The 27,334-nt window shown below is 40.4% G+C and overlaps 1 protein-coding gene across 2 annotated transcripts; it reads right to left on the reverse strand.

Annotated features, from left to right (window-relative positions):
- Nucleotides 1-897: 897 nt before the first annotated feature.
- KCTD9 (potassium channel tetramerization domain containing 9) lies at nt 898-26,605 on the reverse strand. Of its 2 annotated transcripts, XM_080925991.1 has the most exons (12): nt 26,489-26,605; nt 18,506-18,627; nt 16,858-16,901; nt 14,463-14,559; nt 13,840-13,898; nt 12,957-13,085; nt 9,432-9,499; nt 9,231-9,326; nt 8,411-8,560; nt 5,231-5,336; nt 4,434-4,567; nt 898-2,688 (listed from the first exon to the last, which is right to left on the reverse strand). In XM_080925991.1, exons 1-12 carry the CDS (start codon nt 26,534-26,536, stop codon nt 2,572-2,574), a joined length of 1,170 nt encoding a protein of 389 aa, XP_080782117.1. In that variant the 5' UTR covers nt 26,537-26,605; the 3' UTR covers nt 898-2,571. The 2 variants fall into 2 exon arrangements, with proteins under 2 accessions (XP_080782117.1, XP_080782118.1); XM_080925992.1 differs by lacking the exon at nt 8,411-8,560.
- Between the last annotated feature and the right edge of the window lie 729 nt (nt 26,606-27,334).

Here is a 27,334-nt window from a genome sequence, read left to right on the forward strand (position 1 = left end):
CCTGTCTCTCTCTAATGTAAAATCTCAGCAGGAGGACTGTGGGGCTAACTGTAGCTCACACCACTAAGCCAGGCAGTAAAAGGGCTGAGAAGAAGGCCCTGGGGAACATGTTTTATCCTGAAATAATGCAGCCACTTTCCTTTGTAGTTTGACACTTTTCATTTTAAAGATACTACCTTCTTGGGGGATTTAATATAATTCTAGAGTTTTTTCATGTATAAAAGATGATTTAAAGTTCACTTAGGGATAGACTTATGTCATAAATAACAGATTCATAAAATGAGCTGGAGAAAATAGGTCTTGATTAATAATGGAAGCCATCATAATAATGACTTTATAACATTTCTTATTCAAAATCCCTTCAACTGGTTTCCAAGGAACTTGACTACATCAGAGCCTGACATGTATTATCTTAGATGGCTACTCCAGGAGTGACCTGAATTTTATCAATGGGAATCATCCAGCTGATTTAGGCTGAGAACCTTTCTGCAGCCCTCCCATGAGGTTCTATTTTAACTTATATACACACTCGTTCATGGCTAGAGATAACGCAAGTCTTACTACTTTGGACTCTTCCCCTTTCTTAGAAATCTCTCTCCTAGATCTCTTACTCAACACAGCAAAGGAGCGGTGATGCTTATCAGCTACAGAGGGACACAAATCACTGGGTGTCTTTTGTAGTGCAGAACCAAGTGTTGTAGCATGGTGCTCTGTGAAGAGATGGTCAGAAAACCACACCCAAGAAGTCAATTTGCTTTAATGGCGTTTTTAACAAAACTAACCCATTAAGAGCACTGTATGGCTCTCTCCTGCATGGCATCATCACGAAGAACTGTGGGAAATGCAGGAAGTGCTGATTTACGAAAGCAAGAGCAGAAACAGCCCGTCAGCGTTCTACACCTTTTATTAATGCGTTTACATCAGATCTGAACCCCGCAGTTCCCAAGCACGCTGTGTTTACATCTTTCAGCTCCTTCTGCAGCCTCAGGACTGTCTGCAGAGGACCATTCAGTGAATGAATACAGTCTATAATTATTGAAAATAGAGTGCAGTGAAATGAGTTAAATATAATTTAGGCACATATTGATTATGAAAATAGGTATCTCTCAATACAATACTTCTCTGTCTTGGTAAAAATAATAACACAAAGAAAATAATTCATTTTCGAAATTGCTTTCCTTTCCCTGTAAAGGAGCGCTCTCCTCCCCATGTGAGCCTTTACTGTGGAGGAAAGCTTTGCATATGTAGATAGAAGAAGCTACAGAATAATGAGGACAGGCCACTCCTGAAGGAGACAAGGTCATCTGGAATGAGTCACTGCCTCAAGCAGACCAGCCTGTAGGATTTGGAACCCATTTGGACTCAGCTTCTTCCCTGCTCTTGGGAAACGTGTAAGGACACTGCGACACCCACTAGGAAGGTAAAAAGGCCCTACTGCTGTGTTCACAGGTAATGACTAAAATTTCATTTAAAAACAAGACAAACAACAGAAAAAATTTTTTTTAAAAAGCCACAGGTACTGACATAGTGCAGCATATACTAGCCAAACACTTAATTTTTGTTCATCAGCTTTTTTGGTGGCTATAATCAAAATCAGTTTAGAATTTCTTAGTCTCCACTATAGGGTTTATAAAACCCTATAGATCTGATGTTGCCTTCTTGTAGGGACCGCAGGATTTATTCATACTGTATAGCTCCAACTGCAGTAGATTTAGACTGAATATCTATTCTAAGCTGGTTCTGTATAAACTAATTGGCATTACATCAACTGTGGCCAGGATAAAGCTTGTGTTTTGGTTCTGAAGTATCTGAAGTTGTCAGCTTGTGACGACTGAGGGACAGAGCAGCCTGGCCTGCTGCAGAATGGAACTTGCCTGTGAAGCTGAAGCATGCTCACCAGACAGTGGCAGTGACAGCGGAGGCCTGCCTCCTCCTGCACAATGATACTAAAGAGCTTTCCTTCCACTGTGTCTCAACAGGCGACAGCAGAAGATGACTCAGACCTTGATGTTTTCTTCTTTAAAAGTAAACATTATAGAAATGAATCTCGCCAAGGGAGTCTTAAACTAACCACCCTCACGTGACGGATAGGTATTTGAAGAAGAAGGCATCACTAAAGCTATTTATAAACCTGAACAACTCTTCAGAGTCAAGACGTTTAACAACTTAAACATCCTTACTGCATCTAGGTATCCAATAAATATATTTGCATATGTTGTGCTTTTTCATAAATTAAAATTCTCAAATGCATCTTAAAGATGGTATTTCCACAGAATGCCTAAATAAAAGCAAATGTAATAGCTACTACTCCTGGTCAGAGACCAGACAAACGCCCCAACTCCCCTCAAAATGCAGCAGCATGATCTACTTTCCCTACAGCTATGAACAGAGTGTTCTTCTGTTACAGTCACAATGAGGGAAATTCAATTATTTCCCCTTATGCACCTCTGGGAACAAACATATACCTCAAATTCCCTTACAATTTTATCTCCACTAGACAACTCAATGGATGGAGAAATAAAATAAGGAAACATTTTCGTCTGGGACATCTTCCTCCAGCTCTTGCCATTCTCATCTGACACTCTGCGACATATGTAATGGTGTCAGCATCTCTTCAAATATGGCACCCTTCACGTTGGAGCCTCTCAGGTTGGCTTCCTGGAGGTCACATCCAGACAAATCACAGTTCTGCAAGACAAAACAAGACTCGTGGAGCTCAAATGATTTAGGATCTGACTTGGTTCCCCCACAAAACGATTTCTAGGCATGGCAGGACAATATTCTCAAGTGTCCCCATTCTTGGGACCCTTCTACTAATGCATTGTGGCAATGTGAATAAACATGACCTCAAAAGGCTCATATATTTGGATACTTAGTCACATGGAGTAGAACTATTTTAAGGATTAGAAGGATTAGGAGGTGTGGCCTTGTTAGAGTATGGGTGACCTTGTCGGAGGAAGTGCATCACCGGGGGAGGACTTTGGGTTTTAAAAAGTCCACGCCAGACCCAATCTCTCTCTCCCTGCTTTTGGATCAGGACACAGTTCTCCATGACTTCTGCACTGTGCCTACTTGCCTCCATACTCTCTGCCATGATGACAATGGACCTCTGAAAATATAAGCAAGCCCTCGGGAAGTGCTTTCCTCAGTACTCATGGCAGCTCACAATGACCTGTAACTCAGGTCCCAAAGGATCCACTGAATGGCCTCTTCTGACCTCCATGAGCACCAGGATGCACAGGGAATATGCAGCAGGCAAAATACTCATAAACATAAATAAAATGAATCGAAAGGGCTATCTTAATGGTACAAAGCAAGCTTCTCTTTTAGTTGAACTTGCTGCTCTGCTCTTAAGAACTATCATGAGATTGAAGCTAAAACAAAACAAAACAGGAAGTCTGAGATAAGCCAAACTTTCATATATAAATCTATCTGTGTCACGTCACAAGGTTCAACATAACACAGCCACCAGAAAACTGTAGCTATTTAAGTTTAAAAGAATTAAAATGAGGTAAATATTTTTAAATTAGTGTCTCAGGTGTACCAAACTCAAAGGCCCAACAACTAGGTGGTTCTTAGCCACTGTATTTAAGAGCACAGATACACAGAACAACCCTTAGTGCAGGCAGCAGCATTTGGCAGTATTATGTGGACAACAGCCACTGAGCCAAGAGCGGTGGCACACATTTATGATCCCAGCACTTGTAGGGGCTGAGAAAAGAAAATCACAATTCTGGGCCAGCCTTTGCTGTATTTGGAGTTCTTTTGTACAGACAAACAAACTACCTAAGTCTACAAATCAAGAAGACATATACAATGCAGGTTTTATGAAAAATAATAGACCAAATTAAAAATCTCAAGCTGAGATTCAAACTGAGCATGATGGCAACTTAAAATGGGCTTTCCATGAACCTAATCTCAAACCCAGAAATCATTTACACGTCTCACGTGGGTCAAGAAATAATCTGGCCTGTTAAATTCTGTTTAGAATTAGACTTTATTAATATTGCAATATGCTTGAGAAAAGGAGAAAGATGAAATCAAGGCTGATGTGAACCATGTCAGTTTCCCTCCACATCTGGAACTGGCACATATGACTTAGGTAACATGGTCTATGTAGGTGTCACATCTACCTCTGGAACTAAGTAAACAAGCAAATGACTGCCCCACCTCATTTCTTGGAGGGGTAGAGGGGTGCAGGGTCTCACTGTTTATTTCAGTCTAGGTCAGAAGCCCCACTCCTCTCACCTCACCTCACTGGGACTCCAGGTATGAGTCCCCATGCTCTTTCTAAACAGGCAATTGAAAGCCTTCCAGCTACCCTGCCATGTTAGGGGGAGCTTCATAGACAACTATTCTGCTTATAATTTCGGCAGTTTGCACGATCCCACCGGTAATTCTCATTATGAAAATCTTTCAGACTGGAGACTTACTTCTAAATCGGTTCCTGCAAGAGTTGCTCCTCTGAGATTACAGTTCTTCAGTTTTGCATTTTTTAAGGTGGCAACTCTGAGGTTAATCCCTGTCATCTGGCTCCCTTCCATGTCCACACCTTTCAGATTAGCACCTGCAAGAAGCACATTTTTGAAGGAGTTTAACCTAAAACCTCTGTAGTTGACCACTAGAAGCAAAAACAGAGATGATTTAACAAAGGGAAATGAGAAAACACCTTGCAACTTTTGGAAATAAACTTGAAATCTACCTTTCAACCAACTTGCAATACAGATTTTAATGGTGTAATTTATTTTCTTTATGGCATGAATTTAGATGTTCGAGCAATGTTTAGAGAACAGTATTTTCTTTTGATAATTAGCACTTCTATAATATGCCTCTATAAATGCACAACCAGGGGAATACACAAGCACCATGTCTCCTAAATCCAGGTAAATGAGGTGCCCAACTCACAAATAACCAACTACTGCTGGAGTGTTAAAACCTGACAAACACTGTAGGCTTCACTGAAATTCTTCAATTTTGTCAGCATAACAATATTTTATTTTATTTGAAAATTAAGAGCTTGATATTTAACTTTTCAATTAAATATCTTTGGCATTATTTCCTGTGTCCTGGGTATTGCCTAGCTTAGCCTCTGCCAATGACTGAGGTCAAAGTAAAGTAACTCTCGAGTTCTGACCTCAGAGGAAGCTCTGCCCAGAGCCTTCCTGTTTCACCTCTAACAACAGCTTTTATTTAATGGTTTCCAAGCGAGAATAGGCAGACCATCTCTCACCCTCTAAGTTGGCTTTAAGACCTGAAGGATCCTCAAAATTACAGAGCCTCAGGGATGCGCCTTCTGCGTTTGAGCAGAGCATCTTGACTCCCTGGAGATTTGCACACTGTGAACACAAGAGTTCCGGCTGTAAGGGTTAAACTTGATAACATCTGTGCAAGCAATAAGAAAGAAATTAATAGGAAAGGCCCAATTCAACACATCTGCAATTAGTTATTTTCTGTTTATCTTGAAGATGCCTTTAATGAAACTCAGAACAAGCTGAGAACTTTTGGAAGAGGTACAGTTAAAAAAAAAAAAAAAAAAACAGCAAAATAACAACAGTATGTCCACTTTACAGAACATGAGTTTGGATAAAGAAGCTTTGTACATCTGAACTATGAGCCTATTTCTATCTTTATAAATATCCCTAGACATTACAAAATAATGTTCAAAATGTACATGAAATAAATGAGGAGGGCATAAACTCCAAGAACAGGTTTTCTCTTCTGAATCATGAAAGGAATCAAGAAATGGAATTCCTGGAGTCCCATCACTTCAGAGGCCAGGACCCTAATGCACCAGCAATGTCACCATTATCTACACAATACTAACACCTACTTCTTGGGTCCTCCTGTATAAACCACTGCTACATGGCACTGCCAACCCTGAGCACAATGCATAATGAAGAAAGTAGAAAGTCAGAAAATGCATGTGTGAGTTTTAGGTGTTAAGTCTTCTTAAGGGATCCAATGCATCTAGCCCTGAATTCTGTGAGATATTGATTAAAACGGCAAGTGTCTCTATAAAGTTGACACTAAAATAGTTCTTCACAATTGTGAAAAAACAGAAGCTGGGACTGTTAAAATTTACACGGTTGAGTATACACGGTCATTGTGTTTGTCCTAAATCCTAAGCCCGACTGAATTGTTATTAACATATTTATCAAGGAAGGTGTTTGGTTTATAGGTACAATTTTACCCAGCTTACAGTCAGTCACCTCCAGCAAAAGGGGACAAAGAGAGGTCACCCCCTGACAGCCAATGGACACACACATTTATTCCCATCCCTCCATGCCTGGGGCCTCATGAGGAGGGGCAGAAGGTCTGCCACGGTAGATGATATCAGGACATTAAAAGACCAAAATGACTAAAGGACAACTAGATTGATGTATTCGAAAAATCTAACACGACAAGAAGTTGACATGTGCAAATAAATGTCACTGTCTATTGTTTTGTGGTTGTTTTTTAATTAATAGTCCTAAATAAGACACGTGAAATTTACCCGGATTTCCCAAGTTTTTCTGCAAATAAGGTCTACACTCTGGGCTGTACGCTGGAATCCCATAAAGGAGAAAATACAGAAGAAACTGTAGTAAAACTTGCTATTTTTAGCCATGTAAAGTACTTCACCTCCTTGTCATCAGTGTGGAGCAGGGTACCAATGCTGAGAATGTGCAATCCAGCTAAGAACACCAGCGTCATAGGCATAAGAACTGTCTTGCATTATCAAGAGAGGCAATGTGTTTTGCTGAAAGCAGCTAGGTCATTTACTCTTTATATATATATTGATATTATACTTCTTAAATAATATGTATTTTTAAGAGATAAACAATATGTTCTGAAATATATATATGTAATATGCTGTGTAAATCACTCTGTGGTAAGATACAAATAAAAGAAAGTTGACTATATGCTGACATTTGCTGAGATATGGACAAAAATAAAATGGAATTTTCCAAATGAAACTGTGCTTTTAAAAGAAAAAATACAAAGAAACCACACTTTATAGTTCTCATTCTACTAGCTCCATGCATCCAAGTGAGCGAGCCGTCAGGACCAGGCAAAGCAGACACCCTAGGCATGCTGAGGGCTAGGGACGCCTGGACAGCGACAGCAACAGGGACCATTTCTGGTTTACAGTCAAAGTGGAGGATTTCTCCACAAAGGTTCAGAGCTGGGATGGAGAGAAGCAACGCTAGGTGAGAAGCTCAACAAAAGATGGAAGCCATTGGCACACACTTAGTGGCAGAATGCTTAGCACACACTTTGTGGACACTGCAACACACGTGGCTGTTAATCAACAACCACCTTCACATACAATGAGAAATTAGCTTTGACCCTCTCAGAGTACAGCTCAGCAATATTCCTCAATACAAGACAATTTTATGTGCAGTAATTAACTCACAGTCCTGTAACATTTACTTCATCAGGAATTTATATTGGCCTTGACATGCGCTATTTAAGGTAGGCAGTGTCTGAGTGTACAGAGAACACAAATGCTCAGTTCTTAATTAAATAGATCTGAAAAGAGTTGTTTTAAAATCTGTCTTTATCTTTTTCTGCCCCTACCCAAACCAAGCAGTTTTCCAACATTTCCATGGAGGCTAAGTCTTTCAAACTTGTCTTTGTGCTGTTAGTCTGTCCTTTGCCTATTTTGAAACTGTTGAGCCATCGTCCTGAGATAGAAGAGAGAGGCAGCATCTAAAAAGTATACTGGCTGATTTTTTTCTTTTTCTAGTTTGATAGAAAAGTTGTAATAAACAGGCTGAACTAGTAAAACCAAAATTATAATAATGCAATAAATGACTATCAAAAGCAAAATGCTATACCTGGTGCAATTATTAATAAAACAGACTACAATCCTGGCATAAAGAACTTAATTTGTTATTGACTCAATCCTATATATATATCCTTTAATCCTAGAATAACTCTGATAACTACTACATACCTACATACATACATACATACACACACATGCATAAACATGCATACATGGCAGTCTCACATATGTGCAGAGAGAAAAAGTACTGAGATGTTAACTTCTAGAATGACCCACTTCAGACCCCTCCTCCAGATATTCCAGTCAGCACCATCCACAAATGAGGCTCAATGCATTTCACATTCTTTTCAGTGTCACATGTCAACTGCAAATAATGAAGTTCTGACAAATTTAGTCTACGACTTCAGGGAGCTCAGGACCTCACTTCAGGATTTAACCTTTTGGGTCTACGTTGCTCAAAGGATATGAAAGTCATTAAATCAACCCATTCCACTTTTAGACCCTCCAAAGTCAGCAGCAATACGGTCAATTATCTGTGTCGAAATAAAAAACTCAAGTAAGAAACATACAATTCCTGCTTTTGAGAAAGCTCAACAGCCTAAATTTTGGTTTTCCTTATGACTAAAGAACGATTCTTACGTCGAGCACTGATCCAGAAAGATCAGCTCGTTCAAGATTAGCACAGCAGAGATTTGCATGTGCAAGGTTGCAGCGGCTTAAATTGGCCATTTTGAAGTTAATGTATCGAAGGTCCAAACGGGAAAGATCAGCACCACTGAAGTTTAAACCCTGGAATTAAAAAGCACAGACTGTCATGATGCTGAAACCATCTGTCTGAATTGACTTTAATCATTGTAACTAAGCACCAAGATTATCAGAAGCTATTGGTCTTTCCGTCCGCGGTTTACTGTCAGCATGAGCAAACAGAACCGAGAGTACATGGCGCCTGTGGCTTTCATGGGTTCTTGTGAAAGAACTTCCATCTCTGCATATTAGGACAGAGATGGCTGCACTACCCTGACAGGTGGACGGCCTAAAGAGGAACCACAGTTAGTCACATACCTGCTCATAGCCATGATCAACTGGATAACAATTATTTTATTAATTCTAAAATCCAATCATCTTACATAAGGGAGTAAATACATACTGTGGTGTCTTCAAAACCTGTGATGCTTTTAACACACAAAAGTTTCTGTCACTGACCAGCCACACACATAGTAACTGTGAACATAAACTTAAAAAGGCCTGCTGTAACTTCTGTGTGTTACTCAAGAACCCTACACAGAGCACAATTAGACAGTAAGAAAGGCTAGTCCGTCTCATCTGCCATGGCTCATAATTAAACTCTATCTTGCATTGAAAAAGAGAAATAAGACAGAACAGGCACCCTCTGAAGGGTGTGGGACTGCTCTAGACTTGCTGACACACAGTCACACACTGAGTGGTCTGCTTCAGTTACCTGGCAGCGCAGCTCGGACTTGGTTGGTGTGGCCAGCAGAAATCGAACAAATTCCTTTCGGGATATTGGTGAATGATCCTCTGGTGGTTGGGAATTCTTGAAAACAATATTTAAAAAAAAAATCAATGAGGTCTTTGGAGTGATACTTAGGATAAGTGGAATGCTGACCAAGATAAAAACAAAACAAAGCAACCACCTCACCTTTATGGCCACTTCTAGGTGTTCAATCAGTGAGTCAATCCCGAAAAACCTGGCTTCCTCTAGCACACCTATCAAAAATACAAAGCATGACGTTCACACAGAACAACTCATTTTGGGTTTTATATCATTTCTGTCTGTTAAACTCTCACAATAATGCTGAGGTTCAACAAGTAAGCTTAGCTGCTTACTTATTTATGTGTGCTTGCACACACGTGGGAGAACACCAGAGGACAACAGTGTCACCTCAGTGCGCACCTTCTGAGAGAGCATCTCTCAGTTACCTCCAACTTCACTCAACACACCGGGACAGCTCTGCAGTGAGCTCCCCGGGATCCTCCCGCCCTGCTGCCCCAGCCCTTGCTGGATTACAGACTCAGGCCCATGCCCAACTTCTTAATTAGGTCCTTAACTCTCTCCAGTTAACCAAACTCCGGTCCCGACACTGACGAGGCGAGCACGTTACTGACGGAGCATCTCCCTAGGCTTGGTCAGTAGCAACAATGTGTGCTTTAGAATGCTCCCACAGAGTGCTGCAAATATTTTGAAAAAAAGTTTTTTCTGAGCTTTATTTTGATATAATCTTATCATTTGGAATACTGAAGTTGGGGAGAGAGTCTGGAACACACAGAATTTTCTATCGAGTCTGGGCTACACAGCGAGACTCTGGCAGGGCAGGGGAGTGGACCAACAAGTTTTTTTCACAAAAAAAAAAAAAGAAAACAAACAAAAAAACTATTAAGTGACAACAAAAGCGTGGCACATCCTAGATTGTGTCAGTAGTTAAGTAGTGATTTATTACTGCGAGTCCAATTAAAAACAATTAGTCCATCTAATCTTAACAATTCATCTACTTTATTAATGGAGTGAACAATCTGATTAGATTTGCTATCAATATCTTACTGAGTCAAACATATTAAAAATGAGTAACAGTTTCAGTCAAACTCACAAAAATAACTCAAACATATAATTCAGACACTTAAGGGGTTTTCTCTATCACAGGCTTGGCCCAGCGTGGTTAAGTAAGTATACATCTGTATGCGAGTAAGAGCACAGGTAAGCACTGTGTTCCAAATTCCACTCAGGTACTTGGTTGGCTAAACTCAGGAATTACAAAATTAACAGACATAAGCCCTCCCTTTAGATTCTAAGCTGCAAAGAAAGATGGAGAAATTAATTGGGAGGAAAGAAAATAATCTTTCCTACGAAAGTTAATCTCCACTTCCAGCCATCCAACAGAGAAGCAAAGCTCAGAGCGGCACATACTCATAGGTCACCTGGCAGGTGTTCCCTGCCCTGCTTCAAGCATGCATTCAGAGTCACATGTTCCATGCCTAGCCTCAGGGCTATTTTTCTGCATCCTTCCCAAAAGACAGTGTAAGTATCAACCGGATAAAAACCCAGAATAAGGAGACTTTCTTGGGCCTCACAATCAGTTCACCAAGGTTTTTTGTGTAATCCAAACCTCCTGGGGAATGTGGTATGGCTGCTTTTCTAATTACAGGGTTAGAATGAAGCTTTCCAACACCCTGGCAAGCTGCACATACACAGAACCCCACACACGGCCATCTGAAGTCTATCCAGTCTTTTTTACCAGCACCAGCAACACCTGGACTTCTTAGCTCCACCACTCCAGCTCAGTCTCAGAAAAAATTACTGTAGATTATTTTTAAAGTACAAGATGAGTTGGGAGAACCTGGAGGCAATATAAAATGTATGGATGGAAACTATACTTCGTAAAAATGATGTACAAAATTAATCCAGGAGAGCTCTTCACTTATAGACATGAAAAGATGACCAACACAGAACCCTGGGGCCACAGAAGTGAGATGGCAGTTGTGACAACTGCTGACCATGGAGGTCTATGCTTCTGAGATTCGTTTGTAGGAAGAATTTGGATATTTGGAAAAGGAGGATAGAACAAACTTAAAACTCTGTAATCAGATTTAATGGGCAATATTGTTGCAAGCTCAGAAGACCAGGCCAGCAGGAATACAGACAGTGAAAGCCAGGCTCAGGAGACTTCTGATTGGACCAGCACTTTACCAGGATTAGAACACGGGTATTCACCTTATACTCTGCAAAGAACTTATGTATTCTGTCTGTGACCCAAGAATTTGAGTGAGAGTGAACTTCAGAATAATAGGACACTCAGCCCGGTGGAGGGAATGTCAAGCTACTATAACTTCAAAGATGCAGCACAGGCAGCTACTACTCTTAGCCTGGCCTGCGCTGAGAACTGGAAGCGCAAAACAGAAAAAGAAGATTGGAAAAACAAGTACTTTGGTCAGAAAAAAAGTGTTTATAATTTTGTGGACTAGAAGGGCAGCTTGTTAAAGAGATTACCACCATCTCAAAGAGATCAAGCACTTTAACAGTGGACATCTCAGGAACTGACCAGCCCTTACCCGCCTGCCACAGGATCAAGGGCATGAGAAGACAGATCCAGCCATGCAGGTACTCTGGCACCCATTCCACACCATAATCCAAGGCAGTGGTTCTCAACCTCTCTCATACTGTGACTGTAATACAGTTCCTCATGTTATGGTGACCCCCAACCATAATATTATTATTGCTGCTACTTCATAATTGTAACTTTTCTGCTGTTTCAAGTCCTAATGTAAATATGTGACATACAGATGGTCTTAGGCAACTGCAGTGAAAGGGTCACTAGACCAAAGGTCTCAGCCCACAGGCTGAGAAGTGCTGCTGTACGGGGCCTCACTAACATGTGAGCTGGCAGAAGGCACTCATATAATACTGCTTTTGCATGAATATAAAACATAAGGATTCTAGGGTCAGAGGTTTCTAGCCAGATTTCAAAAGCAGGCAGCTAGAAGTACCAGGAACATGGAATTGTCTGCCAAGGAAAGCTGCAGGGGCAAGCAAAGTCAGCCAAGAGGAGAAACCGAGGGGAACACAAACGGTATAGGTAAGAATCCACTGTATATTCCCTAGATGCTCCCAGACAAGAAACTAGAGCATTTCCTATCTGCCTTACTCAGTTTGGTCCTACTTTAGTCCTTGTGATGGTCTGAATGAGAGATGCTTATGAGAAATGTCCCGTAGGCACTTGTGTATCTGGAGGTACTGTGTGAGAGACTGTGGAGCCTTTAGAAGACAGAGCCTTGCTGGAGGAAAGCTTTGAGAGTTTACAGTCTGGTCTGGTCTCATTTCCAGTGCACTTTCTACTTCATGTGTTCCCCGCTTTCTGCTGCCATGCCTTCCTGCCGTGATGGCTATGGAACCGTAAACCCAAGTCAACTCTTTCTTGCTTTTAAACTCACTACTCAATATAAGTCCAGAACTTAAAGAAAACAGCCATTTAATAAAAACAACAACAACAACAACAACAAAACAACCTACTAAAGTCCCTTGTGATAGAATTTAAATCTACTTAGAATCCAAATAAAAAACTTATAGGCTAAAGAGACATATAAGCAAAGATGCCCAGCCAGAAAGACTACCTATCCACACTGATAGCTACACCCCCATACTTACAGTACTCATATCTTATGAAATACTTACCCAATAAGTTAATGCCATCATTTACAATTAGCTGTCCATGACGTAAGTAGTTCAAAATAGGTTCAAAGTACTCAGGACTCCGGTCAATTAAGAAAGCTCCTCTATGATCTTGCTTATTTCCCCAGACACCTGTGATACCATTTTAATAAAGAAAATCCCCCCCATAAACAAAAATAAAGTCAGAATTTGTAGAAGAACAACAGTCACATAATATGCCATGTCTTTACTCCTACAAAAGTTATTTTATCCCACTTGAGTGACAAAGTCAGCTCAAACAAAAATGGAGCCCCAATGTGGGTTGACGTTAAGATGATACATAATTGGACAGTGAAGAGATAGGCAGAAAAGGCTAGGAAACCGGAATAAGAGGAGAGATTCCAGGAGGAATGATGATGGAGGCAGATGTGTATGTTTCTCTTAGCACATCTCTTTATAAATAAGTTTGTTATGAATATTTTATAAGGAATGGAATTGTACAAGATCATCTGACTTATCTAGGTTGGCAAATTATCTTGTACCTATTAGATCAGAGTGGTTTGGTGTGTTCTTTGATGTGACTACTTAAGTGAGTTCAAAGGGTGTAGCGGCGGAGAACATAAAGCTCGCTACAGAGTTGGGATGTGTGTCTAAGGCTTGGCAACAACACGCCAAGGGGAAGTGAGTGAAAACAACACGCTGGGGTGGTTGGATCCACCCGGGGCAGAAGCAGCAGGTACAGTAGAGTGAACCAGACACAGTTCATAGAGGCCTCCCAAGGCTGCTAAGTTAGATACCTGCAGTGCCACATGGCTCTGAGCAGAGCCGGCAAAGCATGGGATAAAGGTTAAGCCACATTTTAATATTTACCGCAGCACCCCAAAAAGTGAGAACATGTTCTACTGACCTTTGTCCTTGAACATGTGCGCCAGCATACTGTCAGGTTCTTTATTCACTAAAGTGCTCCTAAGAATTCAGGGAAAAAAATTGATTTCTTCATGTGTCTTTACAAACAAACATATTTAAGTCAAGAGTATACTTGAGTTCAGCTGTTCTCTCAAAGAGATGCATGCTACAACCTGGGAGGAGTAATGCCGGGAAACAAAAATGTGCAGTAAGTTGCCAAAATCTCTTCTCATGTGGCAATTCCTTTGATTTAATGCTGCATTGTTATCTTTTCATTTAAATACTAGCAAGACATTTTCTTACAATATTCCTGATCTTATATTATCTGATTTTTACTATGTGCAATCTGTTTACTACTAGATCTAAAGAGCAAATTGCAAAGCTGAATTGGTGCTTTATTTATGCTTTCTATGCAATGAAAGGTTAACTTCATTTAAATTTTTCTTTAAAAACTTTCTAAAAATGGTCTCAATTCACATATCTTTAGGAAGCATTGGAAAATCTTGTAAGGAAATTAAAAAATTGAAGGAACCAGTACACAGTCCTGTTTATTCTGTTTTGGCCTTTATCACTCACACACACACACACACACACACACACACACACACACACCTTGCTACCTACCTTGTTGTTGTAAAATATCGCCCTCCTACATTTAATGTGAGCCAGTCTGTGTGGGACCCTAGCAATCCTCCAGGTGGTCTAGCATCTGTCTGAGGATCTAGAGATGACATGTAAAAAATAACAGAAATATTAAGATTGAAGATTCTGGGAAGACAATGAAACAATTTTTCAAAGCAAAACCTCATAAGAATCTGTCAAAGTTCCATGACAACCTGACGATACAACCCAAGAAAGAGTCCACAAAGCTGCTAGAATAAGGGGAAGAAAGTCCTTTGTTGACCAAGAATAGTCACTTAAGGCCAGATTTCTTGATTCCACCCTTTGTGTCACAACAAAGTGAAATAACTTACAATATCCAAATAAGGAAACTGTGGACCAACCATTTTTCAAGGGCTTCTTTGTAAAGCTGACATAAATGTACATATTTAAAGTTTATAATCTGATAAACTGACATAATTCTACATCTGACTTTCAAGTACAGAGTCATAAACTGTATAGCCTGCAAGATGCCAGAGAAAACTGGTCCCAAAGACTCTGGGAGGAACCTCTCCAAGTCCGTTTCAGTCAGACAATCACTAGAAAAACACGGCACAAGCACTGCAGACAGGAACCAGTGACAAGCACTGCAGACAAGCACTGCAGACAGGAACCAGTGCACCTGAGGAGGGGATTTCAGTGGAGCTTAGGAAGACAGTACAGGATGCATGAAGACAGTACAGGATGCATGCACCTTCTGACGATGAGGAAGCAACCATTTAACACAGAGATAAAGGTGAAAGGCTATACAAAAGATGTTTAGCTGTTGGCAGACCCTACTAGTATTCAAATATTGATTATTCCTCTTAAATCTTGTGTGGTTTTTGAGTGGGATGAAATGGATGAATAATAATGTGACATTACAATCCCATCATTCTCTGAATTCGTGAAAATCTGCATTACAAATATGGAAGAATGGAGAAAAAGTCAAGACAGAAGACAATAAGCTAAAACCTTATAATCCTGAATATATCCTGAAAGATTCATTATGAGCCCACGAGATAGTGTATATCACATGACAGAACATAAACACCTCATCTTATAATATGATAAACTTTATTATATATAGTATAATATGTAAATTTTATCTCTAGCTACTTATAAATATCCAACTCTAGTCATCAAAAGGCCTTACAGCAACTATAAACCCAGACTGTATCTTGAACATGACATCAAGTCAAAACAATACTGTTACATGTCTGTGACAAAAAAAGAGTAAGATGAGTACCTTATTTCACCAGAGGGTGAAGATACCATGAAAGACTAGTGACACTGAGAGAAAAAGACAAATAGGATTCTACTGACCCAGTGAGACGTTTGGGGCATCAATACATGTAGAGGATGAAAACCTATGACATATTCCTAAGTCCAAGAAGTCACAGGAATAAACAAAAATCCTACCACAATTTTTTGTTACTTTTGGTGGGGGGAGGGGGTGTAAAGGAATTGAACTCAGACCTCTATACATTGCAGACACTGGTTCTAATTAAACTAAACCTCAGTCCAACTATTTATTACTTAATGATTTTTTTTTATAGCTAGCCTCCAAAGAATCAACTGAGTAACTGTGTTCAGTCAGGCCGGTGAGTGCAGGTGATAGAGAAAAGGTTTGCTCATATCTAAGATGGAGGCAGAGGCTATACATTTATTTTGTTGTTGGTTTTTTGAGACAGAAGTCTTACAATGGAGCTAACTATGTAAATCAGGCTATCCTGGAACTCACAGTGATCCACTTGCCTCTATTTCCTAAGCAAGTACCAACATGCCAGCACACTTACTTGCCTGAAGCAAATACAATGCCAGTAATGCTCTAAAAACACTTAAACACACACCCATGGGTGAGTCTAAGGGACAAAGTTGAGTAGCTGTCACAGAACAGTTGCTCACTTATGCACTAGGTCTTTTCTTTTGAGATATACAAATACATATGTTTTCTTCCAAGTGAAAGGATAGTGGCTGAGGCAAGGTCGTGTTTCATTTTAAGATTTAACTGGCAGTAAAGGACTGTCAAACACTATTCAAGGGATGAAGGGTACAAGTAAGTAATATAATACTAAAAAACTCTAGTGATTACTTTCAAGAAAATTTGTTTCTAAATCAAAATTACCTTATCATGTCATAGATCACAAATGTACATATCAAATGTACATATCTAGGACTCCTTAAAGGCATATAAAAGAGGAAATATATAGACTATAATTATAATTCAAGTAAGTGTAATGTGGCATATACTCAGTGAAGATCTGAATTTAGTCATCATGCCTTTTTCATGTTAAGTCATACAGTTCCTACTAAAGTATTTACCATTTTATGTTTATTACTATGGCAAATAAAGTAGGTATTTAACAAAGTTACTTACCAATAAATGGTTCTCCTTCACACACAAACAACACATCATCATCCCTGGGAAAACCAAGTTTTAAAAAGCCACAATCAAAAGTTAGAAAGCATGTTAATTAACTGATAACTTATCTGAACTATCCCTTAGAACTACACAGATGACAGGCCTTGTCACCAGCCTTGTGACCAGCCTACCTACAAGGAAAATGTCTCCAGGGCTCTATATAACCCTGACTAGAACTAAAATCAAACAACTAACCCTATATATAAAAGTTCTTTTTAAAATTGAACAAAACAAAAATTCACTATCGAAATTTATGAATTTAGCCTTATATTAATTGAAGAATGTACTATTTTTTGTTCAAAAGACATGACTGAAGCCACAGGCAACTTTTGTCTTTAAATTAACTCTTTACCTCTAAGTAAATTATTGGAGTGCTTTCTCAAATAATCAGCAGCCAGGTTAATTATTGTCATAACACATAAAACAAATTGTCATAATAAATCCTGAGAAAATAGAACCTTGAGCAACTGTGTTCTAAACTGCTACTCACTACACATCTACCATGACCACATATAAATACTTGAGCTTGCCAGCTCACTGTCCTCTTGGATTGCAGTATAGTCTCACCCTGACCACCTTGCTTGAACCATTAGTGTAACTCAAAGATCGGAGGCACCTCTGTAAGCCAGAAAGCACAGTGCAAGCCTCATACATTCTGTCGGTCATCTCCATCTAACTTACAGGAGCTATTTTGTGGATCAACACAGGATACATAGGGTTTTCTTGGAAACAATTTATGATTAAGAATTAGATTGATGTATTCAGTGATGTTAGTCAATTATCCATAAAAACCAAGAAAATAAAAAACTAAAAAATTCTAATTTATTTAGATTTCCTTTTCAATTTCTATTTTCTACTTGCTCAGTTTGCTAGCCAATGTTTCTAGATTAGAATGAAAGTTTGTTCTCACAGACAAAAATCAAACTGACCCCTCACTTCTCAGATGCCTCTCTGTTTAACATGACTAGAACCAATGACCTGTCAAGGAAGTCTGTTAGACTGGGAAGTCACTTTGCCCTGGATTTGAGTGTAGATTAATTGTCACATACAATATCATTTAAAGCATCAAATCAAAAATGTATACTCTGCCAATCAGGTGGATAACTCCAGCAAAGCTTGTTTCTCCCTAGAACATCTCCTTCATCACCTTCCTGCCCCACTACTTCCCTGTCCTACAACTGTCTCATCCTCTGAGGAGTGAAGTGAACTAGACATCTGTTTCAAGGAATAATCTACTTGGGACACTGAAAAACAAAAAGCAGCTTTAAGTAATATTGGTAGACCCCCGGTGTTCTCTCTGGTTAGACTTTTGTAGTATTTAATATCAATTCCTTGTGGTGTTTATGAAATTTGTCTAAAAATGAAGTTATCAATAAACAAAGGCAAATTAGAGATTTTTAAATCTTTAAATTACTATAAAGAAATTCTCAGTGACATATATCAAGGTACTAAATTACAGTGAGGGTTCTCTATCTGATTGACAGACTTTAAATTCAAGTGACTTCCAGACAATCCCTTGCAAAAACCCAGCTTCCCAACAGCATAAGAAACAGCACACAGCAAGAAGCAACAGTATACTATCAACAGCTTAGATGTCAGTTACCTGATCAAAGCAATATCATCAATCAGTCCGCCTTTCCCATTATATACACTGGTGGCTTTTATGCCGAGTTTACTGCTGGCTACTGAGAGCAAATCAGACAAAGTTCCGTACACAGCAACCACCTGTGAATAGACCAGATTAATTTAAACATATACAACGAATCACTGACATTACAGATTAAAACCTAAAAGATCACTTAGAAGATTCAGAGTACTGCCTGATAGGTCATTACTCTGTGCCTCGTATTGTAACACACTCAAAACTAGAAAAGAAGAGCCAGCAGGAAGAGAGGAGGAGAGAATGTAGGGTCAGAGGGAAGGGAGGATGCCAGAACCAGAACATGGCATGCGGAATCGACTAAAGGCTCACACGGGCTCACGTACACTGAAGCAGCAAGTATGGTGCCTGTGTGAGTCTGCATCAGGTCCTCTGCATATGCTATGGCTGTTAGCTTGGTGGTTTGTGGGACTCCTAACTGTGGAGCAGGTGTATGATTCTTGTGCATACTCTTGGGACCCCCTCCTCCCGTTGGTTGCCTTGCCCAGCCTCGGTGTGAGGGCTTTGGCCTTGTCTTACGTCTTGTTTTGTTGTTGTCTCTTGGAGGCCTGCTCTTTTCTGAAGGGAACAGAGGGAAGTAGATCTGGAGGGAGGAAAAGGGGGAGACAGCTGGGAGGACTAGAGGAAGGGGAAGCTGTGCTTGGGATATATTATACAAGAAAAGAATCCATTTTTAATAATAAGAAGAAAGAAATTGCAGCCAACCAAAACTAATATAGTTAATGTTAATGTTCAACACCAATTCTGAAGATAGAGCTAAACTTAAATTTAGATTAGTATTTTCTATCAGTCAACTTGTGACAAACTTTATGGTTTATAATTTTAACCAGTAATGAAAAAGTTTTATCTACCTTGGTTTTATGAGGAAATGTGTTGATGTTTACAGTAAAGTGCCTAAGCCTGAAGTCCTTATTAAGGTGTTCTTGTGTTATTTCTTTGTAGGAATGACTCATTCTTTTGGAATAGCAGTGGTTTTCTGCTGGTTAGCACATTATTCACTACATCAACCTTGGTAGAGAAGGTAACAACTTCCCACCTCATTAATTTTTCAAAAACTATTATTTTATGAAATCCAGATTTTTAGCATCTAGCATTCTGAATACAACACTGCTAGGTTGTATAAGAAACTGCTCTGTCCTGCACTGAATCAGGCAGCATCTAATATATAATGATGCACCAGCTGCATTAGCAAGGGGTTGAACATAAAGCAAACTAACTTGAAATACCTATTTGACTTAGGAAACAACAACCTGTAGAAACTAAGGAAGAGAGAGGGTTACTGCCCTATAAGGTGATTCAAAAGAGAGTGAACCCTAGAGGATCATATATGTGAATGCTTAGTTCCCAGTGGGTAGAGCTGGGAAGGACTGGGAAATGTGACCTTGTTGGAGGAAGTGAGTCACTGGAGGTGGCCTTTGAGATTTCAAAAGCCCATGCCAGTTCCAGGCTCCTGCTGTTCTGCTCTGGCCATAAGGTCATACACTCTAAGCCTCCGAAACTGTATGCCCCACGTGAATACCTTCTTTTCTAAGTTTTCTATTAGACACATGATTAGTCACTGTGTCTAATCCTGGCAATGGAAAGGTAATCAAGATAACAACAGGGTCTCTGTTCTCAACTTGTCATGGTGTCAACTTTGGACATATGACAGAGAAACTCACACAGTGGCCTATAGACAAGATGATTTTTCCTTAGAAAAACTAAGAATCAAGGGATACATTGAATCCAACTTTTATTTTAATAACAATAAATCAGTTTAAACACCTTTCTATCTAAACCTTAAAAAGTTTCAATGGCAAAGTGAATTTGTCAAAAGTTGCCATTTATTTTATGAATACCAACCAACTGGTCTTGGTACCACTAATGAGCAAAGCTAAAAACAAAGCAACCATGTAACAGGGCGATGGCTTCTGGGACCTAAGAGGCTGGAGAACCGAGTCTGAGGTTAGGCTAGACTACACAGTGAATGCACACATTCGAAAATAAAAGAAGTGTCAATCTAAGCTAGAAACAGAAGACTCTGCTAGGTAAAGTTACATTACCTGCTTCATGCCCCAAATCTCTGAGTGAAATGTCATTGTTTTCAGAGTTTTGAACTAGGTGACATCAGTTATATATAAGTTTTTCACAGGAATTTACATAGGAAGATGAAGTATATGGTATAATTGCAATTTGAAAGTGCTATTTATAAAAGGACTGAGAGTGCATATGTTTGGATAATGGAACTATGAATGACTACTGATCATTTTTAAATTTTGTTTTCCAAATTTATTTGGAAAAACCTACATTACTTACATAGGGACAGGGAAGATTTTCAATTTATTTTAAAGTCCCCATGCTCTTGATACTAGTTTTAAAAATAAAATTTACAGTTGACAATCTAATAATTAAAAATATTTACAACCAAAGGATCATCAATAGAGAAAATAGAATTGGAAGAATTGAAGAGTTCTATAAACTTGAAGTTTTCCCTTATACTGGGCCAATATACTTGGAAAGTTATTATTAGCATTTTTCTAACAATTTAAAGTCATATCTAACGGTCTCACAACATTTTATATAACACACTATTAATATAAAATGGCAAAATTATTCATGCTGATTTATCTGGCCAAAGCATCGAAAACAATTCTTAGCTAAAATAGAGAGCTCCATTCACTCTACCTACAATTATAATAAAGTTCAAAAGGAAAAATGATTTTATTCCAAAAAGGAAAAAAAGAAAAAAAGAAAAGGCCTAAACTCCTGAGATCAAGAAGGACAATGTTACCAACTGAGAACTGTAGCTGGGCGATGGAGGACACGCCTCTAACCCAGCACTCAGGAAGCAGATGCAGGGCAACCTCTGAGTTCTAGGCCAGCCTGCTCTATAAACCAAGTTCCAGTATAATCAGGGCTACACAGAGAAACCCTATCTTGAAAGACAAAGACAATTCTGACAATATTAAATGTTGGGAAGGCTATAATCGACAGGAAGATCTATGTACTACCGGTGAGAATATAAGCACCCACAATGACTTCTTTCAAAAATCTGCAATCATATACAGGGTTACCCTGCATGGGTGGACAATGCTGTTCCAGAACACATGGATCATTAAATACAGATCTTAGTGTCAGGTAAGGTATACCTCCAGAGGCCCTAACTGAAGCCACCATAGGCTATTGCCATCACAAGTACACGGTGAGAACCTACCGCTGACGGTATCACTCACTATAGAACATAAGAGAAGTCAACTGTATTGAGAAACTCTCCCTACTGACGAGCTTACAGAGTGCCAAAAGGTGCTATGAAGAATGCTGGAGAAAAAAGAAAAAGACGTCAGCCATCCTAATACAGACACCCCAATACAAAAGGGACTTGCCTGGTCGAATGTGCCACTGGTATAATAGTGACAGTCTCAGGGATAACTAACCATTTTCTGATTGGATATGAGGCCTGCTCCAGAGGGAGGATTCAAGCCTGGTACCATAAACCCAGTCAAAAGCTCACAGGCCTTAGAGGGGAATCTACTGCTGTTATATTAATTTGTCATGCTGTCAAACTGCCTTTTAAATATTCATGTTTATACCCATAGATTAACACTGTTCAGCTTTGGTCAGGGGAACTTTTTTCTGTAGTAGGTAACAGTTAACGGACAGACTCTAATCCAAGTACAAAGTCTAAGTGACTACACACTCAGCTGTGGATGAAACATGTATATTAACTTCCCCAATCCAAGTCTCAGGAGGCCTCTGGGAAGAGTGGTCACAAAGAACAGAAGAGTTAGCAGATGAAGAGTGCTGAGAAAGGCTGACTTCTGGACTTAACCGTTGAACACACCAACTCACGAGAGCTATAGATCCTTTTCCTCTAAGATACGGTTGGTGGTAGGTTGTCCATACTCAAGTACATGGCCCCATACCCACAAGCATAGAAGCAGCACTAATCAAACTCAGGGGGTTACTTTTTGAATTATATCTGAGTGGGGAAGGGGTATGAGTGCAGGTGCCTATGAAACCCAGGCACATTTGAAGCCCTAGAATTCAACTTATAGGCAGTTGTAAGCCACTGACATCGGTGCTGGTACTTAAACTTCAGTCCTCTACAGGCAGGAAGGATTCTTAACTGTTGAGCATCTCTCCAGAGGGAGCAGGGGACAGAGGTGGGAGTGAAGGGGTTGAAGATGGTTTTTAAATTACAGCCTAAAGCCTATGATGGCAAGAATCACCAGAACTGTGGTAGCATTATGTAGCCTAACCTCACTCAGACTGCTGGGGCTGGAAGACACCAATGAGTTTCAAGTCTTCCCAGTGGTTCTGTGCATAAAGCACGCTAGGAAATTCTTGTTCTTTATGCTGAAGTGCACACACAGTATTGTATATGACACAAGTTCGTTGATATGGATAAACTGCGGTAGTGTTTTCTGAACTAACATCAAGTTAGAAGAAAAGGAATTTCCTACACTACAAATGCAAACATCAGTCCAATACACACATATTTCCCAGTCTACTGAGCCTCTAGCATTTGCCATGGAGGTCCACACACACACACACAGTACTTGTTAAGTAGTAGATGAATGAATGAATACTGTATACAAAAAGCCCATGATTTGTCCAACTCATTACTGATGACACTAAATCAGGGTTGCTCAGAACCTTAAATTTTACTTAGATGTCTGAATCTTTATTACATATTCTTAATACTAACCTTTACAGGGAATGATAAAGAGATCAAAGAAAACTGGGAGGCATATAGAGAAAAGATGAAAGGTGAAGGCATAGCTGACCTTTCTGGAGCCAATATTAGCTTCCTCCTCCCCCATAATTCAAACACATCAAATGTTTTGGGAGTATAATCTTCAAAGCCCATCGGGTAGAATGTTTCTGGGCTTGTGGTAAATCAGTTGTATATTTAGTTGTAAACTGTGTACCACAGTTAGAAACGTTTTCCTAAATGATATGAGGACTTTTACTTACTCAGACTACAAACTGGCCAGCAAGAATCTTTTAAATGTTTATCATTAAATTTAGTGAGATTCTGCTTAATATAAGATTTCCTTTAAACAATGAAGACTTTTATTCTTTTTCATGGGTGTGTTTTAATGTGTGTGGGTAGGCACATGTGTGTGTTTAGGTGTGCATGCACCTGTGTACACATGCATGTTGAGGCCCAAGGTTGATTTGAAGAACCTTTTTCCATTGCTCTGTACCTTATTCACTGAGGCAGGGTTTCTCCACTAATCCCCGAGTTTGCCAACATAGCCAGGATAAAGGGCCAGCTTTCTCCTGGGATCCCTCATCTTTGCCTTCAGGGACTGGAATTACTGGTGGACTGCTGTATCTACCCAATATTTGCTTTTTAGGATCCTAACTCTGTTCCTCACACTTGCTGCTTGTGCAATACTTTCAACCCCTGAACCATCTCCCTAATCCCAAAAGTTTTTAAAAACTAAGGTGAAGGAAAAAAAAATCCAAGACCTTTGTCTGCATGTACAGGAAAATACCCTTTTCACGTCTGTCATGTTATGATGAGGATGACCTCACCATGCCACTGGCTAATAGTTCAAAGAACATACCCTGAGGAAGAAGTTGACTATAGCAATTATTAAGCAAAGAATTTTCTTAAAACATGGCACTAATTAGCTTCTGAGATCCTTTTATTTTTTACCTTTACAGCTGATGCTGGGAAAAGCAGTCAACTCTGCCACTTTCTCAATGTTTACTGTGCTTGCTAATTAATACTGGCTTCAATCTGCAGTTTCTTTGAGGTTTTAAAGTCACTTGGCACTTAGTTGATGGTTAATTCAATTAATACTGCGTGATGTAAATCTCTATAATGTACTTGTAGGCTTCTATACATATGTCAGAGAAAACCAACTGGAAAATAAGCTGTTGGCTACCAATCTACTTATATATTAAGACCTGTGTTCTGGAAGAAAACAAGACCAGCTAACAGGTTCAGTAAGCAGAGATCCCCTGCTTTTCCAGATTAGAAAAACAATGTTTTTTTTCTTAAGTACTTTGTTTTTAAATAAAAATATGAATAATAGACACCCTCTCAAACCCCCAAGGGTCATCTCACCACCTTTCATGGTATTTCATCTAACTTAGGAAAAAAAAAAAAAAAAAAAAAAAAAAGCTCTTTCATCAACATTAAAAGCACGAATCAGTTAAACAAATCAAAAATGCATGTTGATATCTTGATGCATGGTGATGAACTCTGTACCTTTCCACATCACCTAATAGCCACAAAGCAAGCTGTAAGAGGGAGATGCAGTCAAAAAACTTAGTCTCAGGACTGGGGGATTAAAAATAGACACCAGGCAAGTAAGGAGGCAGTCGAAATGATACATTCTACTTTATAGACAGGAAACCCAACTATTTCAGAATAGCACTTCATTTGGGAATATCTTAATAAGCATCCATGTCATGTTTACCCCAATCCTGATTAATATAGTGACTATGTATATGCTACATATCCACATACATAAACACAGGTGGTATGGATGGAGATCTTTTCAAATAAGAGTCATTTTAGTATTTTTTCCATCAGCCGAAAGGAGAGGAAACAACTTTGGAACATATTCTGTAGCTTAGGACTGGGTGGAGCATAGTTTTTTAAAAATATTAAATGATAATACTCTTTGGTTCAGTCTTATGTTCATTGTAAAGCATAAGTACCCATAATCATTTGAGAAGCACTTCCTCCAAACTTCTGAGATTCTCAACATTTAGGTAAATAATATTAACCTGGGAACTCATAGTCAAAACCAAAGTTTTAACTCTTTAGAAGCTTTCTAAACATTTAAATAATACACCAAGAGCAAGCAACTCACTCAATTTTTGGACAATAACTCAGTGAATTCAGAAGAGACTTATGAGGGGCTCTAAACACTTTGACTTCATGGAGTCTCACAACAGAGTTGATGCTGGTGAAAGTGCATGTCAGTACAACTGTTAACACTGGATACACTAAATCTCTCAATAAGAACACCACAAACTACACCAACTACAGAGGTGGCTAAGAAATGGTTAATGATCAGAACTGACAGCTTTTTCAGCCTGTATTTCTGAAGCACTGGCTGAGCTTATGGAAATATTATTTTTGTGTGAATATCAAATCTTTTAAGAAACTAAAATCGTAGAGCACAAACCCCCACTGTGGATCAGACTTCCAGAATCTGTTTATTCAAAACTGCAGAGTGGTTGAAAAACACCATCCCACCCCACCCCCCAACTTTAATGCCCTTGAATAGTTCTGCTATGTATACGCCGTGGGGGAATCAGAGAACTCTGGCCAATTATAGAGTGCCTTGAACTGAAACTTTAAAAGGGTTCATTACTTCTGAGACTTTAAACAGGCTTAGGTATGTATGGGGTAGCCCTTTAACCACACATTACCAGTCCTCCAGAAACAGCCAACATTTTCCAAAGAATAACTTTCAAGGGTGGGGCAAGAGGCAGCTGTTACATCGGAAAAATATTTAGCACCACGCCCTCCACGGAGGCCTAAATGCAGCTAAGGCTACTGTCAAATCAAGTCATTCCGAAGGTCTGCTGTCACTGTCCTCTAAGGTACCAAAACAAGGCAACACAATAAAACGTGTATAAAAGTTTGCACAGTGGTGGGGCAAGGGGCCTGGGGCACCTTGAAAGAGGAGGAAAGCGGTCCAGACCAGGTCCTCATTCTGCGGATGTCACTCGACTGTCCCCTGGAGTTTCCTTCTCCAGACCTGGCCAGGGTCAATCGCCTGCAGGATCACTGCCTCCTCCCCAGGCTGAGCATTACTCAGCATGGCTAAGGACAGGAGAGCGCAGCGGGAAGGTGGGAGGGGACCTCGGCCAGCTGCTCAGGTGACAGCGGCGCCTCGGAGCTCCCGTGGCCGAGCTGCCCGGGGCTGTCGGAGGCTGCGGGGGTCCCCGGGTCGCGCCCCCGCTGCCGCTTACCTTGCCGTTCCTCGGGCTGCCGTTCAAGAACAGCGTGACCCGCCGCATCGCGCCGCCCGCGCCGGGTCCTGAGGGAGCCGCCACCCTCGCTCCCGGCCCGCCACCCGCCGCGCTCCGCGCCCGCGAGACCCCTCCCGCCTCCCACCCGGACTCTCCGCCCTTCGCCACCTTCCTGGTCGGCCCCACACTCCTCACGCACGCACCCTCAGTCCCACACCCCGGGGTTGGCCGATCCTCCTTCCCACCCCGCCCCTAGGTTCCTCAGCCTGCTAGCGGCCCTTCCCCCAACCGCTCCCAGACTGACGCTGAACTGCGCCAATCAACGTGCGGTACTGGCCATCCCTTAGCCAACCAGCGTTCGGCTGGGGGGTGGGCTCAGAGTAACACTAGACGGCGGTGGAAGGAAAGAGAGGCTGAAGGATGGTTGACGGAAAGGAGTATCAGCGAATCAGGGCAGAAGCTACTGGCAAAGGCCTGCTCTAAGCGTTACTGAGCAGGCGCACGTTGGAGTGTAGGAGTGCTCATTTGCATAAAGAGACTGATTCTGAGGAAGAGGCGGGACGCCGAAGTCCCATATACCAATCAGCTCTTCGCTGGGCTTTAGCTCCTCCTACTACACCCACCCACCGAGGTAACGGTTGGTGTCGCGATTGGATAATAAGGTAAGCTAGCCATCCAGCGGATCTGTCTCGATTGGCCTAGTGATTCATTTTCGAAGTTTCCAGCAGCCAATCCAAGGTTAGGGGCGGGATTTGTTTGCAACTGAAGTGTTGCTCCGCAGAATTCACAGGTAGTCCCCAGGACACCTTTTTGCCACAGCCGCGTCTCGCCAGGGTTATTCAGGGC

This window comes from Micromys minutus, assembly GCF_963924665.1.
Source record: "Micromys minutus genome assembly, chromosome: 12".
Taxonomy (NCBI): domain Eukaryota; kingdom Metazoa; phylum Chordata; class Mammalia; order Rodentia; family Muridae; genus Micromys; species Micromys minutus.